The sequence below is a fragment of the Empidonax traillii genome, unplaced genomic scaffold (genome assembly GCF_003031625.1).
Source record: "Empidonax traillii isolate 1590-97213 ecotype Southwest subspecies unplaced genomic scaffold, ASM303162v1 scaffold832:size729604, whole genome shotgun sequence".
Classification (NCBI taxonomy): Eukaryota; Metazoa; Chordata; class Aves; order Passeriformes; family Tyrannidae; genus Empidonax; species Empidonax traillii.
This window is the reverse complement of record NW_020956025.1, coordinates 130,589-150,015: the sequence shown is the minus strand read 5'-3', so window position 1 is coordinate 150,015 and position 19,427 is coordinate 130,589. Positions and strand designations below refer to the sequence as shown.

Here is a 19,427-nt window from a genome sequence, read left to right as displayed (position 1 = left end):
TGGTGCTGGAAAACATCCACTGGTTTGAGTTCTGCACACACTTGAAATGATGGGATTCTCCTCAGTGTGCAAGTCCTTCCCTGCCCTCACTTGCTCCCAGCTTCCTCGAATACAAGAGGGTTTTATTTTCAGCAGGGTTTGCCCCCTGCTTCTCTTCCTCCTGCATAATAACACCTTACCTTACAGGGCTTTGGAAAGCCTTAATTAGACAAACTGCTCTGAGATTTGTGTGAGAGGGAAATTAAATCAACATCCTATTGTAAAGCCGGAGCTCCTGCACACACATTTCTCCAAGTACATTCAGCCTCTGTGTGAGTGTCTGTAAATACATTCCAACCTTCCTAACGAGGCTCGTGTCTCAGCAGGGAAGAAGTCACTTGAAGCTGTGGAAAAGCCAGACTTAAGTTTTCCGTGCAACCTTGAGCGACCTCTTCACATCCACCCCTGGCAATAAATGTGGAAAAAAAAAACCCCGTGTGGCTGTTTAATTACAGACTGCAGGGACATAGACCTGCCGAGGGGGGGGACAGCACCACACCTCCAGCTTGGTCCCAGGAGGCAGAATGAGGGGAGACCAGGCAATCTTCTCCCCAGATGAGGAAAGCCACATCCAGCGACCCTGGAGAAGGGTGGTACTCCTGAGGAGCAGATCCTCCTTTGTGTTCCCCCAGCATCTGGGACCTGGCATTGCAAACGAGAACTTCCCACTTCACCTGAGTTGACAGTCAAGTTTCACATTCCAAAGATTTGGCTGCAATTCCCCCAGAACTCCCCAACCCCCCTACAACACAGGTTTGCAAGAGCTACAGGGGTCCTCTGGACCGCAAAATCAACCTGAACACTCACACTCCACCCCAAACCCAAGCTGCTGTTCCCACGCCGTGCTGGTGCCTGCAGTGAGGACTCCTTGGGGGGTTATTTAACACCAGGGAGCACAGCTTCGAGCAGCAGGGGGTCCAAACCTCACCAGGATGTTCCTCCTTCCTGGAAACAGCCCTGGACCAACAGGCTGGGAGCTGCAGGCAGGTGCTGACACGTTAGACTTGCCAGTGAGCTGTGCCATCCCTGCTTTCCAACCACAGCCAGCTCCTGCTCATCCCACTGTGGGTCAAAGACCATGGAGTCAAGAATAAAAGCCTTGAGTGGGAGGACACCTCCTGCCATGTCACGCAGCCTCTGGGCAGGAGGGAAAAGCTTGGCTTGGATTCCTTTGCCTTTCCCTGCCTGTGCTCCAGCCAAGTGGCCACTGCTTGTGCTCTCCCTCACAGAGGTAGCAGGATCCTATTTAGTTCAGATTAGCACTCAGGGCTGCCTACAAAGGTAATTTCCTGCACTGTGTCCCACTTTCTCAGCAACACAAGCTCCCATTCAGCCAGGCACTTCCACACAGGAACTTACTGCCTTCAGCAAGAGCTAAAAGCACAAACTCCAGAGCTGTGCTGATTAAGCACAGAGCTGACAACTCCTTTTCCTCCAGAGCACCTCACTTTGTAGGAGGGTCCTCCAAAAATCCCTCCCTAGTAATTTTTAGTAATTCTCCCTAGCTTTTCTAGTAATTTTTATCTTGCCCTGAAAACACATATGACAACACAGTTAAAATCAGAGTGTTCTGCTGGAATCAGTGTCTAAGGACACTGCACACAAGGACATGTGCCAGGCACCCAAGGCAGAGGAACAGCTACAGCAGCAAAAGTGATCCTCCCTGTGCACCCTCTCTCCTGGACTAATTTCCCCCAGTGTGGCACCAAACCAAAAGTGGTGGCACTGCTCTGACAAATGAGATCCAGCTGATTGACCAGGAGAACAAAGGCTGCAGGACTCGGTTTCCCTCCCTCTGTGTTCAGGGATGGAAGGACACTCCCCAAATAGCCTGAGCCCTGCAGCCTCACCCTCACTTCTGGGCACTGAACCTGTGCATCTGTCACTTGTGCTCAGGAAAATAACAGTTCAGTGCAGTTTGGGTTTGGGATTCCCACAGGGAATCCAGTGGGGACAAGCCAGGGCTCATCCCAACGCCAACGACAGAAGGAAACTCTTCCAGCTTTCGTTAGGATGCAGTGCCAGAAGCTGCTGGTGTGTGTACATGGAGGTTCCTTCTGCTCACAGCCCTGTTCTAGTGAAATCATTCAGGTCTCGTTTATCCTGGAGCTCTACAACTCACAAATGGTGGTGGCATTCCCTGAGAAGGTGGAGCTGAAGATTTGGGGGAGAAGACAATTGTGACTGGTCCCACATGCCCCTGGTCAGACAAATTTGATGATTACTGTGGTAACAACCGAAATCACTACAAATAACTGCTGTTCCCACTTTGCTGTGCTGTCAGGAAGATCCTGAGAAAGCTCCAATTTTCAGTGGAATTTACAACATACTTATTTTTGAAGTGACAGCGTCAGAAATACCCCCCCGGCTCCTTGTTCTCTTCACCTCCCCTGTTCCCTCCTGCCACCCAATTTCCAGCCCATCTGTGAAATCAGGATGCTGGGAGAGGAATGATGTACCTGGGGAGGCAAAGGGGTTCTCTGCCATTGACTGGAGCCCTCAGCATCACGGCTGGATCAAAAACCCTTTCTGAAGGACCACTTCCAAGTCGAAGTCACAGGCTGGATGCCATAATCCCTACATAAAAGGGTTATGTCAAGGGTCAGAATAGGTGGTGATAAAGTTCCCTTCCAGCCAAAACAATCTTGGAATCTCCAAGGAAATCCACCATCCTCTGGCAAGGGCCAGGACCAGACTTTCCAAAATGTAACAATGCCTGGCTCCAGAATCACCAGGGCAGTGCCAGTGAAGAGCTATGAAATCATCTCCTCTGCTTGGGAGGTTCAACAGGCCACGCTGGCATTGCCTGTGAGCCACAGACCACAGGACTTGGAATGCTGGGAACAAAAACCAGAGCAGATATGCTGCTCAGAAAGGCTTTCAAGTTAACCTTACTCTGCTAAAAAGGAAGAGAGAAAAAAAAAAAAAAAAGAAACCACCGAAGGCACTTAGTAAAAGCCAGTTTGGAGATTTCCTTTGAACGTGCTGGAAGGGGTTGTGCAACCCAGCTGGCTCAGCAGGGCCAAGGTGGGAATGGCAGGAGCTGCTGCAAGTCAGGACTGGGGTACCTGTGTGGGAGGCAAGGCCTGGAGTGGAAGGAGAGCAGCAGGGAAGGAGGAAGGGGAACAGGCCGGGAGGAAGGAGGGAAGCTCAGGCAGGGTCTGTCTGTAGGGGGGCCTGGCTCAGTTCAAGGCCATTAACTTGTTGCTTTCTGAACACCACCAAGAGCACTGGAAACAAAAGCACGCCTGCCCAGCATGGGCCCTGCTGAGTGATTGCTTAAATACTCCAGCAGAATGAAGAGCATTCAGAAAGGCAAAGAGCCACTTCAGTGGCTCCAGGCTCGCAGCACTGCGAGTTTTTTGCACAAAGCCCAAAGTCAAAGCCAGGCGAGGCAACTGGGATGGAGTCTTGAAAGTAGAAACAAATAAATTACTAGCCTTCATTTTCTCCCATCCTGGAGTTTAAATTTAAAGGGGAGGCCCATCAACTTTACATAAATCATGTTTATAATTAAAAACATATTTTGCTGCGCTGCTTACAAGCCTTTGGATGATTAATAAGGCATTTTTCAAATTACTTTAATTCACACTAATTATGCTGCTTGTTTACCCCAGTCAATAATTTTTCCTCCAGGGAGATGAAGCCATCCTGGGACGAGACCTCCCTCCAGGGACCAAGAGGGGAAGGACCCCAGGGAAGTGCCCGAGGCCCCAGGACCACACGGGAGTTCTGTCACCGAGCTGGGACACGACTCACGTCACGTCCAACAGGACTCTGGCTAAGCCTGACTCTGAGCCTGGGTAAGCTGAGGAGGTTTGAGCTTGCTCAGCTGCTGCCTTGAGCTGTGTTTTGCCTAGACCTTGCCTGAGGTGCCAGCCTTGCCAGGGAACCAAGACCTGGTAGGTTCAGCATGAAAACACGGCAGGGACTGCACAGCTCCCCGGCTGGGTCAGGTTTGTGCCCAACAGAAGCCAAGTGAGCTTTGCAAGAGCAGAGCTTTATCTCCTCCTGTTTCATTTGCAGGTGCTGGAAAGGCTCTTGGCCCTTTAGAAAACGCAGCACAACCAACTGAACGAGAATTCTCTTCCCAGAATGGGACCCCCTTTCAACATTATTTAAGAGTTAGATACATAAAAAAGCAACGGTGCATTCCCCCTGCAGTGGTGTGAGTGGATTCCCTGGGTCACCTTTCCCAGGAAGGGCTGAAAAGTCCCACCCAGAAGCCTTCAGGTGGCAGACAAAGCAATACCTGCAGGGTGACACAGTGCTGCAGAAGTCAGGCACTCATCAAGCAGCCACATGCCCGGCAGGAAGCATCGCCCCAGCCCCTTCCAGCGCTCCCCAAAGCAGGGTGTTCCTGCTCTGCCTCTCCAGGGCTCCTGCAGACTCTTTAAAGGCAGCAATGACATTTCCTCAGCTTTTTTACCCTTTCTCCTCTGGTTCAAGACAGCAGTTATTTCACAACCTAGATGTCTGTAGAGCTGGCAGTTACTCTTGGCCAACTGCAGGCTACAGACACGAGTGTTCTGTCTGACAAAACACACAGGAACTGCTCTTCAGCCAGTGGTGCCCAAACAACACATCTTGTTATTTCATGAACTAAAAGAAGGGAGGAGATACCAGCCAAGGCTTTTTTTCCCTTCAGTGCTGAGGGCAGGCACTTGTGAGACTCATGGTTAACAGTAAAGAAAACTGTAGTTACCTGTTGGTGGCCCAAATCCTTCAGATCAGGTGCTCTGGGCAAGCCTGATTTATATGAATCAAACCAGCACTGAAAAGCACGACCACAAAATTTATTCTAATACCTGTTGTACCACACCCTGAAAATAACAAAAGAAAACAGGCTGAGATAAAAGATATTTGCTGTCAAAGGTGGGGAAATACCTCCACAAAGCCACAATGTTGGCTTCCTCGAAGGAGTTAAACAAGACTGCAGAAATAAAAATATTCTGCAGATTCTGGATCAAAGACAAGTGTCTTGTGTGCTTGGGTTTGGCACATCACCATGACAGGGCAGTTTGTGACCTGGGGGCTGCAGCCAGCAGAATAGAAGCAGGTAATTATTTATAAACCCTGGTCCCATGGGCTGCTTCTGATATGCTGCGCTCTGAAGGTGCCCCAAAACTGGCATCAGCCCTAAAACCTTTGAAAACCTCAACCCTGACAGGAATTTACAGCAGCTGAGCTACAGTGTGCTGGTTCCCTGGGTGGACACCCCTGTGGACAGGGAGGGCAAAGCAGCAGCATCTCCTTTCTCCACAGGTGATCTGCACACCTCGAGGCATCCAGGGGAAGCTGGCACAGAGAATCTCAGTCCCTGCCCTCAGATCAATGTGTTTTAACCTGTGGATTGGCCCAAACCTGAGTGACCAGAGGAGAGATGCACGAGATAAGCTGGCCAAGGGGTTCACATCAGTGAGCAGCTGCAGAGGAGAGCAGATTTAGTGCCTTTGGATGTTCTCTGTTCACAAGACAGGAGTACACAAGGCAGAGGTAAGGTCGGAGCTCTCCCGTTTCATGTGGAAATCCAGAGTATGAGTGACTTGCTACTCATCCTGCTCAGCTGCTGGAAGACACCAGGACCACTTCTTCCATTGTTAAAACCATTAATAACAATTTCAAACTCAGAGCAGCAGCAGCACGACCTCCTCAGGGCTCCATCCTCAGCCCAGCTCTCCTCAACACCTTCATTACTGACTTGAAGGGACATTTCAGGAAGTTTGCTGATGACACTAAACTGGGAGGAGCAGTTGATGCCCTCGAGGGCAGGGAGGCCCTGCAGAGAGACCCCCATAAATCAGAGGGCTGGGAATCACCAACCATAGGAAGTTCAATAAGGGGAAGTGGCGGATTCTGCCCCTGGGATGGGGCAACCCCAGATGGATGGACAGACTGGGAATGAGAGGAAAGTGCTGGGAAAGGGCCCTGGGGGTGCTGGTGGGGGCCAGTTGGCCCTGAGTCAGCAGTGCCCTGGCAGCCAGGAGGGACATCCCTGTCCTGGGAAATCCCATCAGGGAGGGGATTGTCCCGCTCTCCTCTGACCTGGGGTGGCCTCAGCTGCAAGACTGGGGCAGTTTAGGTGGGACACAATATAAAAAAAGACATTAAACCATTAGAGAGTCCAAAGGAGGCCATGAGGATAGGGAAGGGTGTGGAAGGGAAGCCGTATGAGGAGGCTGAGGGCACTTGGTTTGTTCAGCCTGGAGAAGAGGAGACTGAAGGGAGACCTCACTGGGGTCTGCAGCTTCCTCCTGAGGGGCAGTGGAGGGGCAGGTACCAATCTCTGCTCTCTGTGACCAGTGACAGGACTTGAGAGAATGGCTGGAGCTTTGTCAGGGCAGGCTCAGGGTGGATCTCAGGAGAAGGTTCTTCCCCCAGAGGGTGGTTGGCACCGAACAGGCTCCCCAGGGCAGTGGGCACAGCACCAGAGCTGTCTGAGTTCAAGGAGCATTTGGACAACGCTTTCAGGCACATGGTGGGGTTCTTGGGGTGTCCTTTGCAGGGCCAGGAGCTGGAACTCGATGATCCTGATGGTTCCCTTCCAACTCAGTATATTTTATGACACCTAAAATACCCCTTGGTCCACTCTCAGGGCGTTCATCCACAGCAGAACTCACTGGCAGCGACGCCAGGCACCGTGCAAGGCACTGAGCTCCTGGGGGTGCAGGACTCCATCAAACCACATCTCAAGCAGGAGGAGACGCCCCTTGGCCAGGGAGAGGCTCCAGCCCCACGTGCCAGGCCGTGTCTCAGGGCTGGGGGGCGGTGGGCCTGCGGTACTTGCACTGGATCCACACCCGGTACATCGTCATCTGCTTCCCACGGTTCACCTGCAGCCGCCGATCCACCAGGTTCTGGACCTTCTCCAGCCCAGCTGTGGTGAAGAGATGGTCTAATTCATCTGGAAGCAGAGAGAGAAGGACACTGAGGAGGCCATAGTTCCTTTTAAGTGAGGGCTGAGCTGTGCTGAAAGGTGGGCCAGAAGAAACTCACGGCCTCACCCCGGCAGGGAGATGATCCAACAAGAGTTAACTGCTGTTCCAGGGGGGTTTAACATCACACTTTCCCAACTTTTCCTTCTAGCAAGGAAGGAAAGAATTATTTGGAGTACAACTAGAGTTACAGAAACTTGACAAAGAAAACAGCAGCAGTTTCACACGTGGGCACTGCCTCTAGTAACTGATTAAGGAGCATCTTCTGACAAGTAGGGACAGATCCATTCCTTCCCCTTCCCCCCCCTCTCTAGAGGAATTTCAGAGTCTGCAAGAGCAAAGAACAGGATCAGACCTACGCCTTTAAATGGTGGCAGTAAGATCTGTGCTGTACAGGCTGGAGGGGAATGGGATTCATTGAGGCTAAATCTGGGGGGAAAAAAAACAATCCTTAAAAACCACACCCTGTTGGGGCCAAATCAAAGCACTGAGAGAGCCCTGGAGGCTTCAGCACTTCCACTGGCAGGTATTCCTGACCAAGCAAATAAGTCTGAGAGTGCCCCAGCACCGTGGCTGTGGGCAAAGCCAGCCCCAGCCCTGCTGAGCAGCAGAGAGCTCGTTCCACAGCACTGCCCAGGAGCACGTGGTTTGTGTGGAGTTTCTGTAGGAAAGGGCTGACAGGTCCCAGCTTGTGCTCCCTTATCAGATGCTTTCCATCCTGAGGTGTTTGCCAAACACACGTTAAACATCAATTTGGTTGTGACAAACACGACTTGGGCAGTGGGGAAGGGAACAGTTCACTGCAGTTGTGCCCCTGCTCTAACACTGACCAGGCACTGACTGGAGGTTCAACTGGAGGTAAACTGGGAGAGTAAAACACCCCTGCTAACGCCAAGCAGCAGCAGAACTTGAAGGGTGCCTCAGCCACACCCTTCTGATTTCCTCACAGGAGAACAGGAATATTAAGGGAAGTTCCTCCAAGCGGTGTCCAACTCCTTCCATCACCCACAGGCAAGACTCAAGGAGAGCTCCTCCAATCCCACCCCTCCTAGGATAGCAAACACTCCAGTTTGTCTCTAAAAGGATCTTCCACCAAGGAATTCACCATACCTGCACCAGGAACTGACAAACCCAGGTTCAACTGGGAGGCACTTAACAGTGTTCCAAGGAAGACAGGGCTGGAAAGAGCTTGAGGCCAAAATTGAGGGCAGGGGGACAAGAAGCGGCGAGGAGAGTCAGAGGATGTTTCTGGATTGTCAGAGGGGTGTTTTCAAGCCTCCTACCTTGCGTGAAGAAGTAGACTCTGGTGCCATCACCTCTCACATAGAAGTTTTCAGACAGACATTGACCTGAGGGCAAGAGGGATTTAAACAGTTACCAACTATCACTTAAAAATCAACAACCGCCATCCAACAACAAGCACACGCTGTGCTTCCAGGGAATTAATGAGCTGCCTCCACATAGGGCAGACAGAGCTCCAGAGAAGCATCATCCACCAGTAGATGTGGCCAGAGTTGCCAAGGGAAGAGGGAAATACCTTTCTTAAACCGAAGCTGGGCCAGGTCGTACCGGCCATAATCCCGTAACAAAATCATCCCCCCTGGTCTCAGGAGGCGGCTCAGTCTGGTCACAACGCTCTGCATCCTGAGGGGGAGGAACAAACCAGGAGTGCTCAGCAGCTCAACACCCTGCAAAATGATGCTTGCTTCCTTCCAAAAAGATGGGATAAAGTTTCAACTCGATATATAGGAATATATGTTTCAACTTCATACAAAGAGCTACCCGAAGCCAGGAGGGTTCTGAGCTCTCCCAGTCTCAAGGGGGTTGATTTGATTTGGCTTCTTTATTTCTGACACTCCCTGATTCTGGGGTATTTTTTCTCCTACAAGGATAACAAGCCTGCCACAGCAGGGATTAACTGCTCTCCACTGATTACAAAAGGATCTCCCCTGGTTTAGGTATAAAAAAGCAATAAGTGAACTCAAAGGAAAATGCTGTGTAATAAAACTAAAGGGAACAAAAAGAGAGACTAATACAGGTTGTTAACACACTGCCCCACTAAGATCACAGCACTTTTCTTAACAGTTTTCTCCACCTGTCCCCTCCCTTCTTGCCACCTCCCATGTGAGAAATTCATCCACCCTTTGAGCCTGAAAATCCAGCAGAGTATTTTGCAGGCAGGTGCTGAGCGCTCAGCGTGGCTGAGGTTCAGAGCAGTGACCACAGCAAGGCACCCCCTGCAGCCACTTAGCACTTCAAAATCACACCTGTCCTCTGCCACAACCTGTTACAACACCCAGCACCTGCAAACTTCATTTACAGAAGAGGCTTCGTGGGAAAACTGGACCAGAAACAGAACAAACTTTAATTTTACTTGACGTGAGGCTATTAAAGAGCTCCAGCTGTGGGAGAATTACCTTCTGCAATCACAAAGATTAAAACTTACTTCTCTGGGAGAATTGCTGAGAGGACAAAGATAAGAATTACAATGTCAAGACTCTCCTCTGGCATTGGGAAAGGGCTTTGGTCATTGCACAGGTCATGGACAAAGGCAAAGCAGCGAGAAGAATCATATTCTGCATTGTTCTGTAGTTGAGGGGAGAGAAATCGAGAGCATCAGTAGCAGACCCTGACCTTGGAAACCTTTACATAAGTGTGAGCATCAGGACCCCTCTCTGCATCACTGAAATCAATATTCATTTCACCTACAAGCAGATATATTCCTTATACCCCAAATATCAAACCTGGCTCCCTAAAACTACACTCCCAAAAACCACATTTGGGCCTCTGTAAGAAGTTGTGCATTTTTCTGGAGCTGCTGCTATAAGAAGTGGTTGTGTTAGGAGGATGAAATGGTGCTGCCCCTGCTGCTGTGCTGCTCTCTCATCTCACCAAGTGACTGATGGCGTTTGGTACTTCCTATATTCCCAGTTCTGCTCTGACCTGAAATTTGTTAGCAGCTTTAGTCCTTTGACTCAGTCCCAGCCTCCTGCTCCACAAACAGGCTCCCCCCTCAGCAGTCTGTGCTGGAGCAATCAGACCACGCTCCCAGAACTGACAGCAGTGCACACACACAAACCAAACCCAGCTTCAGCTCCTGTTAAAAAATAGCCTGAATGTTTTCAAGGTTCAGCAGTTACTCAGCTAAATGAGCACTGGATTGAGAAGAAGCACTGCCAAGCACAGGGGGAGAAGGTCTGCCTTGACTTGTCTGCTGCCGATGTGACATTTGGAGAACTTCAACTTCCCTCGTTCCTACGATCTTTGATGGCTCATTTTCCAGCTTTAGGGTCAGCAGCAGGGCTGGCTAAAAACAGAAAGCTGCCAGCACAGCCAGAGAGCTGCTGGAAGCTGGGAGAGATCTGTGTTAATGGGCAACTGGGCCCAGGTACTTCCCACTTTTTCATAAATCGCCACTGAGTTTACCTGGACAAGATCCACAGCTGTTGTAGAAAAATCACAGCAATAAACAAACAGGCCTGGGTCACTGCAAGAAAGCAGAGAAAATCATCATTTTTGTTTCCCACTGTTCCTTTATGCCCACTGTCCTCATATGGAAGTGCTTCCTTTTCCTTCTGGAAACACAAAATGGGAGACAGCAAATGTGAATTTTGTGTATATATTTACAGTGAGTCACTTTTTTCTTCACTGAATCTACTTTAATAATAGAGCCTTAGATTATTAAGATTGTTACATTTTCTTTGCATTAAAGGAGAGAAGCGAAAAATGTGGCAAGTTTAATGTAAATTACTCCTAGATAGATGGAACACTTTTGAAAACACATCGAAAAATTATTCAAGGGTGTCACAGAAACAGAAATGTGACTTCCAGCAGAAATCACTCCCACGTTAACATCTGCAGATCAACACTGGAAAAGGAGAGGCACCAAGGCCTGCAGGAAAATGCCTTCAGAATGAGACCTGTAAACTCACAGCAGGCTTTGTTTGTTGCATTCTAAGACCAAAGATTTCCAAGCTCAAACAACAATAGTTTGAAGTTGCAGGTGGCAAAGGTACCCTTTGCACTCAGCTTTTCTCTGAGATGGTTTAAACTGAGATCTCAGAGAACACTTTTCCAATTGTTTTTTCAGAGGCTGGTGGATCATGCTGGTAAAAACCTACTTCACAGAATCCCAGGATGGTTTGGGTGGGAAGGGACCCTAAAGATTATCAAGTCCCACCCCCCTGCCATGGGCAGGGACACCTTCCACCAGCCCAGGTTGCTCCAACCTGGTCTTGGACACTTCCAGGGATCCAGGGGCAGCCACAGCTTCTCTGGGCAACCTGTGCCAGGGCCTGCCCACCCTCACAGGGAAGGATTCCCTCCCAATATCCCATCTAACTCTGCCCTCTGGCAGTGGGAAGCCATTCCCCCTTGTCCTGTCACCACTTACTTGTTGGTTTGTAAAATTGGGAAGACTGTGTTCCCAGCCCCACAGCCAACCTGCACAAACAAAGCAGATGTACACAGTGAGAAGAATTCCTTCAGCATGGCCCATCATTCCAAATCATCTCTCTACAGCCAGGCAACAAAGAGAATCTCCTGAGTACCAGCTCAGCATGACAGTAACCATTGGCAATAAAGTCTGAAAAAGTCTCCAAACATCAGATTAAATTAAATGATCAGGACAGTTCATATTAACTCTCCCTGGATGGGCAGGACTTCCATTAAATACAAAGTACCAAACAAATCCAGCAAGAACTGCAGTGAACTAGTAGAGGTGGCAGAGCAAAAGGTCACAACCAGCTGTCAGGAGTCCAGTATTTATAATTCCCACAGAATTCTCTGGGACAAAGCCTGTATCAGTCTGGGATTCCCTCTTACCACCTGGGCCATAAGGAACAAACCCAAGAGCACCTTGACATTCTTGGTTTCACTGCTTCGTTTCACACCTCTCAAGGCAAACAGGAGCCAGCACAAAAGATAAATGACAAGGGAAAACCTTATCCAGACAAGTAAAAGAATCAGTTCCTTCCAAGGATGACTTTTAAATGCTTGCTTGAACATCTGATAGCAGTAGCTTGGCTTTTAAACTTTTTTGCTCTGCCAACTCAGAGCCTGAACCAAAAGAATCCCCACAGATTTAGTTCAGTTCAGAGCTGCCCTCTGGTTTTTGCATTTTGCTGCCTGAAGGCAATCAACCACTCCCTGTTTGCCAGTGATCCACATTTTTCTGTCCCAGTCACATAACCCTGATAACAAGGGATGGTTTAGCATGGGACTGATTTCCAGTTCTCACCTCCAACACACGGTAAGATGCAGCTGATCCTGGGTAATCTCCATCCCTCTGCTTCAGCTCCCTGTGCTCCTGTGCAGCCAAGTCCTCTGTGCACACCTCAGCTGTGCTTTGGATCAGGTTCAACTGACCCTCTGTCCTGTTTCCCACTGAACAGTGGCCATTTTCACACCTTCCCAAACCTTCACTGTTGGATTCTTCTTTGGTACTAAATTCACACAGAGAATCCCCATTTTGGCTGGAGTTCCTGCTGGGTGCCAGCTCGGGAAATTCAGTGAACAGCCAGTGCCTGTCCTTGAAGAAGCCATTTTCGTGGATCTTATAGAAGTCATCCCAGTACCTCTTAGCATTCACCTCGTATTCCTCTGTGAACACAAACAAAAACACCATCAGGTCTCAGGGTTGAGGCAGGTCAGACAGTGAGGGATCGCTGCAGACTTCTGAGCAGCAACCTGCTTTCATAAGGAAGGTTATCGGCTGAAAATCACCTTTATTTAAATTTGCCATCCCACGGAAACACTCAGGTTGCCTCCTCACTGTCACTTTGTTAGGACATAAAAAGGGAAAAAAAAAAAGAGAGAGAAGAGGAAACTCTGTGTCTCCTGGTAGGATTTAAAGGCAACAGAAAAACCCTCTTTGAAGGACACTGGGATGAAGAAATCCAGGTTTTCCATCTCTAGCACTGACTGGGTCAGTTCACTGGAAAAATTCATCTGGAGCCTCATGACACTGAGAGTGAAGCACTTACAACTCCTAAGGAATTCTGAGAGCCCCTTTTTTTTCAGATGGAGAAGCAGAACAATTAGCCAACCCCACAGGCCTGGCAGAAAGCTCAGTTTGCGGAATCCTCCCAGATTCCAGCACGTTTTCCACAAGTTTTGCTGCAGTCCAGCCTGGAGCTCTTTGTTTTCCATAGTCCTGTGCTTCCCTGAATTAAAACAACAGAAGTGACCATTAAAATAAGAGTGGACAGGCTGAAGGTGACCAGGAGGAACTTCAGCAGCAGCATTTTCACCCCAAGTGGGTCATTCCAGGAGCAGGATGAGTATTACAGGGAGCTGGAATAACTCTTACCAAGCCACAGCCTAATGAAATTCCAGTCACCTGCAGAATTATTTCCACACATTTCCCAGATTTCAAACCAAGTGCAGTTCTAGGGGAACTATTTCTTCCACGGGAAGTTAAAAATCCAAGTAGCTTTCTGAATCCTCAGTGTGATGAGTTCTCTGTCCTGGGAATTAAGGGCCAAAATTACAGCATCTCATGCTTGGAATCACCTGGAAACACCCATGGCCAGGGATCCCAACTGCATTCCAGTAACATGGAATTCCTCAACCATCTCTGCACAGCAAAACAGTGCATTACTGAATAAGGCTGGTTGGAGATCACTGTCATTGCCTGAACTGCAGCTGATTTATTAAGACTTTTAAAAGCATAAAACTGTTCAGAAGATCTCTGAAGGGAGACAGTCAAGTGAACCCAGAACACCTGAAAAACTATGCAGCCTCAGCCAAATATAGACAAAAATGGCTTTAACAAAGAAGCACAAGTCAGTCATAGATCTATTTTTAGTAGGATCTACCCCTGCAGCACAAAGAGCTATATATAAAAATAATCTCTTTACCTCAACTACGAGGATTTTCTCCCTTTTAAGAAGCCCTGTCCTTAAACCCCAATCCAAAAGAAATTTTAATGTCTGGTATTAGACCAGGGCAGTGAGTTTGTGCCACGATCCCACTGCAGGTCACAGTATTTTCAGGGAAGAACTCCAGGACTGCTGCTGCTGGAAGAAGTGTTATTGATCCACAGTCTGACACAATCCTTCCTGAATTGTCATATATTAGTAGGGACACAAGAGGCTGCTGGGGCTGGAAATGCTCTTTCACCTCACAAAAATACAAAGTCCTGATTCCTTGGAATGGGATGCTGCTTATTCTGAGGTGCTGGGACAAAAGCCCAGCCCAGCCAGTTTGGATTACCCACATTTTTAGGCCACAAGATATTGGGCTCTTCCTGTGTTAAATTATTGTGAAATTCTGCTGGCTGCTGTTGAACAGCTGTTACACCCCAACCCACAGGAGGGGAAGCTTTATTTAAAGCTCGTTTACTCAGAGCCTGGTGTTTTCAAAGCACCAGAAGAAAGGATCAGCAACAATTTAAACCCAAGAAGACAAGGGCTGGCTGACAAAAGACCCTGCAAGGAACAGACTGAAAGCAAATAAATGACCATATTAATTTTTCAGGCCGACTTTCAGCCAGAAAAGTTGCCATCACACTTGTTGCAGCCCCTTTTTGTGGTGTGATCTCATGGGGACATTGTAGTGCGAGCCAGATTCCTCCTCAGAGACTTTCCTGATAAGGACTCCTGACTTTCCTGCTTGTAAGGACACCCCCAAAGCCAAGCCCATCCTCAGCCCTTCACACCGCAGAAGGAGGGCAAACAAAAGGAACTGCTCACAAAGGGCAGGAAGAGAAACAGGGGGCCCCCCTGAACTTCACAGGGGCTAATTATGGAGCCTCAGAAGGAAACCAAGGAACTCTTCCCGTTCTTTCTTTGTTCCACATCCTCCACACAGCCCAGAGAACTCCTCTCCTCCTTCAGAGCAGCCCCAAGGAGTGCACAGAGAAACTCAGCCATAACGACCAAGAGCCTGCCTTTGTTCTCCGGCTTGGACATTCTGATTCTCCAACTCCCAGACCCTTCAGGCACATTTTCCTGGGCTGCCTTCCCTACTTTTCAGCCATCCCATTGTCTCCACACGCTTCCCAGTGAATAGCAACCATCAGCATTTGACTGGCCCTCCATTGTTCAGGCTGGGAAATACATCATGGAGCCCTGACAAAGTGCTCCAGCAGCAAATTGCTCCCCAGTTTCCCGGTTGTATATAGGTTCTCAAAGCATGACAGACAGCACCCTTTAATGCTAACCAGATTGGAAAATGAACCCAACACAATGGGAACCGCTGGATGCTTCTGGGAGTCCAAGAAACGAGGAGGGTTGTTCTCTGGGATAATTGGATTTGCTATTGTGAGCACAACTGGGAGCTATATGGAAGTGTCTCAACAGCTCCAGCAGTGCTGAGCTGCATCTTAAGGGTGACACCCTCCATTTCATGGGAACAAAGGGAGCAGATCCATCCCAGGGCTCGGCAGGGCACACTAAGATCATCACCAGACAAGTTTCTTGCCACACCAAAGAACCATTTCCCCATCGTTTGAGGGACTGGATGGTCTGTGACAGAGCTGTGCACCTGGAGCTTGATTCAGGCTCAGGTAAGCTCCACATTTTGGATGCATAAATACCCCCTGAGCCAAGAAAAATAAAAATTTGGGAATCCCTGACGATAAACACTTTCAGGAGAAAATAATATTTTTTTTCCTGGCTGTGATTGAATCACTCTCATGCTGCTTGTTCACTCTGTAGAGACAGATTTGGACACCACTTTATCAACTCCTCTTAAGGAGAAGAGCTGATCTTGAATTAGGATCACCCCACAGCAAGAGGAGACTGACTGCTGGAAGCAAAGTAAAGGCAATAACTCCACAATCAATGAGGTTTGGTGACAAGGGACACTAACAGCAGAGGAGACTCTCCCACAGTACCTTGTTTATCCTGGGGCAGTAGATGGGAGCTGTTCTCTTCAACTTTACTCCTGGCACTGGCTTCCTGCTCTTCTGACCATTCTACATTGTCCCTGTGGTGAAAAAGGAGATGTAAATGAAGAGTTAAAACTGAGAGGAAGGGAGGTGTGACCCCAAATTCCAGCTGTCAGCACACGAGGCTCCTGGGCCTGAAGGAGCTGCACTCATGGAACTGCAAGGGAAGGGATCCTCAATCTGCCCCTTGATCCTTTTCCCTATTGGACACTCAGCCAAATCAAGAAGGAATAAATCCCTGCTGTAAAACCACCAGAGCACTCAGAAAACTAAACTGTTATTCGAGTTAAAACAAAAAGGGCAGTGGGGTTATTTGGAAGGTAACTGGTAAATTAAACCCAATTATGAGGAAAATATGCAGGAAGCTTGAAAGCATTAAGAATTATTAATAACACACACACACAGCTGTGCAGTCATTAAAGTGATTCACTTGGCTTTTTTTTTTTCATTAAAACAAGTGAATGAAAAGCAGAATACAAGGAGCAATAAGCCCAGTTCTGGCCTCAGGAGGAATGAGCCTTTTAACTCACAAAACAAAGCCTTAAATGTTAAAAAACCTGCTGGATTACTAAGAGTTTCCATGGGAAAATTGAGGATATGCTTTTGTAACGTACCTTTGGTACAGAATAGTCCCAAAAAGAATGACAGGCTGATACATGTAAATATGACCTTATTACAAGTGAAACACGCCCAGTTCTTCACAGGGTATAACAGCCAGAGACCAAAAGTGGATCTATTTACTTCAAAAAATGCAAAACACCTTCAGTTCCCAGCAAATTAGAGAATTTGGGTGCTTAAAACAGCTGCTGTGCCCAAATAAAGAGCTCCAGTCCAGGCACACAACCCCACAGGTGAAACGGTTTCTGGGAGGAACTGATTATTATACTTTATTAACTACAGCAATCAAACAACTGCAGCAAAGCAAAACAAAACACATCTCCTGAATCAGGAGAGCCTGAGGAAACCCCACTGCTGTGGGAAGAGCACAGAAGGGCTCTGGACCCTCCTGGGGAACAGTCCCAAAGGGTCAGGACCCCCCAGGGGACCAGTCAGGAAGGCTCAGGACCTCCTGGGGATCGGTCCCAAGGGGTCAGGACCCTCCCAGGATCAGTCGAGAATGGCTCAGGACCCCCAGGGATCAGTTCCAAACGCTCAGGACCCCCAGGGATCAGTCCCAAAGGCTCAGGACCCCCCAGGGATCAGTCCCAAAGGCTCAGGACCCCCCAGGGATCAGTCCCAAAGACTCAGGACCCCCAAGCACCGCCCGCACAGGGCAGGGCCCTCCCGCCCCTCCGCCACCGCCCAGCCTGGGGTCGCCGCTCCCCGCCCGGCCTCCCCTCGCTGTCCGGCTCCAGCCCCACTCCCACAGCCCCCCAGTCCGCTCCGGGAGCGAACGCGGACACGGGGGTCGGCTCCTCGCGGGTGGGTCAGGGCTGGGCCGCCCCGCAGCGCTCGGCCGCAGGCACCGCCAGGCGGGCGCGGCGAGGGGCTCGCCGCGGGCACCCCCGAACGCACCAGGCGTTGTGCTGGAAGAGCCGCGCGGGGTCCGTGAGGAGGCGCTGCCCGAAGCGCCGCCGCGGCCACTCCGCGCTGGGCGCCGCCATGATGGGCCGGGGCCGCCACTTCCGCTTCCGGTGCGGCCCGACCCGAGCGGGGACTGCGGGGCGGTCACGTGGGGAGGGAGGGGCAGCACTGAGGGGAAAGGGCGGGAAACGGCCCCGGACGTTCCTTTGTCGGAGTTTAAATCGAATTTCACTGAATAGCGGGGTGGGGTAGGCGGGAAGGGACATTAAACAGCGTCCAGGGACACCCGCTGCCATGGGCAGGGACACCTTCCATTAGTCCAGGTTGCTCCATCCTGGCCTTGGACACTTCCAGGGATCCCATTTCTCTGGGGAATCCGTTCCAGCCCCTCCCCACCCTCACAGTCAATAATTCCTTCCCAGTATCCCATCTAACCCTGCCCTCTGTCAATGTGAAGCCTTTCCCCCTTGTCCTGCCATTCCATCCCATGTAAATATTCCCTCTCCATGTTTCCTGTAGCCCCTTCAGGTCCTGCAAGGTCACAATCAGGTCACCCCAAAGCTTCTCTTCCCCAGGCTGAATAATCCCAGCTCTCCCAGCCTTTCCTCCCAGCAGAGCTGCCCCATCCCTCTGCCCATCCTGGTGCCTCCTCTGGACTCTCTCCAGCAGCTCCACGTCCTCCCTGTGCTGTTCCCCAGGGCTGGGGCAGCTCTGCAGGGGGGTCTCACCCGAGCAGAGCCGACAGGTGAACTCCCACGGGAAGCAGGGGATGAATTCTTTATTTTGCTTTACTTGTGTACACGGCTGTTGCTTTCCCTTTTAAACTGTCTCTCAACCCACGAGTTTTCCAGTTTTCACACTTCCAGCTCTCTCCCTGATCCCACTGCTGGGAGGGGATGACAAGAAGGACAGAGAAAGACTGTTTACAAGGGCCTGGAGTGATGGGACAAGGGGGAATGGCTTCCCACTGCCAGAGGGCAGGGTTAGATGGGATATTGGGAAGAAATTCTTCCCTGTGAGGGTGGAATGGATTTCCCAGAGAAGCTGTGGCTGCCCCTGGAAGTGCCCAAGGCCAGGTTGGATTAGGGTTGGAGCAACCTGGGCTGGTGGAAGGTGTCCCTGCCCGTGGCAGGGGGTGGCACTGGATGGGCTTTAAGGTCCCTTCCCACCCATCCTGGGATTCCATGGTTTTGTTCCTGGCTGAGATGCGGGCAGTGCCCACAAAGGAAGGCGCAGGGAGAAGGGAAAAACAGCTCTCGCTGAATTTTGTGGGGCTTCTTTCTGCCACCCCCCTGAAGGGAGTCCCAATCCATCCGTGCCGGCCGTGCAGTCGCTGCGCTCCCGCGGGTGGCAGCCAGGGGACAAAAGAGGGCGTTATTGGGCTGTGGAACTGGAATCCACACAATTGAAGCTGCCTGAGTCACTTTTCCCAGGGGCTGGAGAGGAGGAGAGTGGTCAGAGCCTTGTCCTACCCTCGCAGAGCTCAAAGGGAGGGGAGATCCCAGCAGTCCCAGATCTGGACAAGTTATGCCATGGGGATCCATCCCCATTTTTTTTTTTTTTTTTGCTGGGTGCTGGCTGAGTATCTGGAAGGGAGGACAATTCCCTGCATTTTAGCATTAGCCAAAGAAGGTAAGGTCAACTCCTGGGTCCCACCTGGTAAGGGAAGAGTTTGGCCTCTGCTCTTGCAGCCAGGAACATTTGGAAAAAAGAGAAAAAGTGAGAATTTGGACTCACTTCGTTGGGCACAACCCCCCACCAGAGCATGATGCCTCTGTGGCACTTGGGCAACAAAAATAAGGTACAAGACCCTGCTGAGACAGAGGAGGAGGATTTTACTGCTAGGGGGGCAACAAGTCCCTCACCCCCAGAGACTCCTCCGTGGTTATCCCATGTGGCTGGGAACCCACTGCAGTGTCTTAAGGGATTCACTTGCCTGGTGTTAACATCATGTCCTCCTCACCAGTTCAGGCATGCAGGAGCCTTTGAACTCCTCTGTTGGTCTCCACAGATTTCTAGGCTTCCCCCAAGGAAAA

General features: G+C 50.0%; 1 protein-coding gene across 2 annotated transcripts; it reads right to left on the bottom strand.

Annotated features, from left to right (window-relative positions):
- Positions 1 to 6,521: 6,521 nt before the first annotated feature.
- METTL2A (methyltransferase like 2A) lies at positions 6,522 to 17,482 on the bottom strand. Of its 2 annotated transcripts, none has more exons than XM_027902046.1 (9): positions 17,383 to 17,482; positions 15,814 to 15,905; positions 12,214 to 12,575; positions 11,368 to 11,417; positions 10,401 to 10,461; positions 9,421 to 9,560; positions 8,512 to 8,618; positions 8,258 to 8,323; positions 6,522 to 6,943 (listed from the first exon to the last, which is right to left on the bottom strand). In XM_027902046.1, exons 1-9 carry the CDS (start codon positions 17,469 to 17,471, stop codon positions 6,792 to 6,794), a joined length of 1,119 nt encoding a protein of 372 aa, XP_027757847.1. In that variant the 5' UTR covers positions 17,472 to 17,482; the 3' UTR covers positions 6,522 to 6,791. The 2 variants fall into 2 exon arrangements, with proteins under 2 accessions (XP_027757847.1, XP_027757848.1); XM_027902047.1 differs by lacking the exon at positions 6,522 to 6,943 and adding an exon at positions 6,962 to 7,044.
- Between the last annotated feature and the right edge of the window lie 1,945 nt (positions 17,483 to 19,427).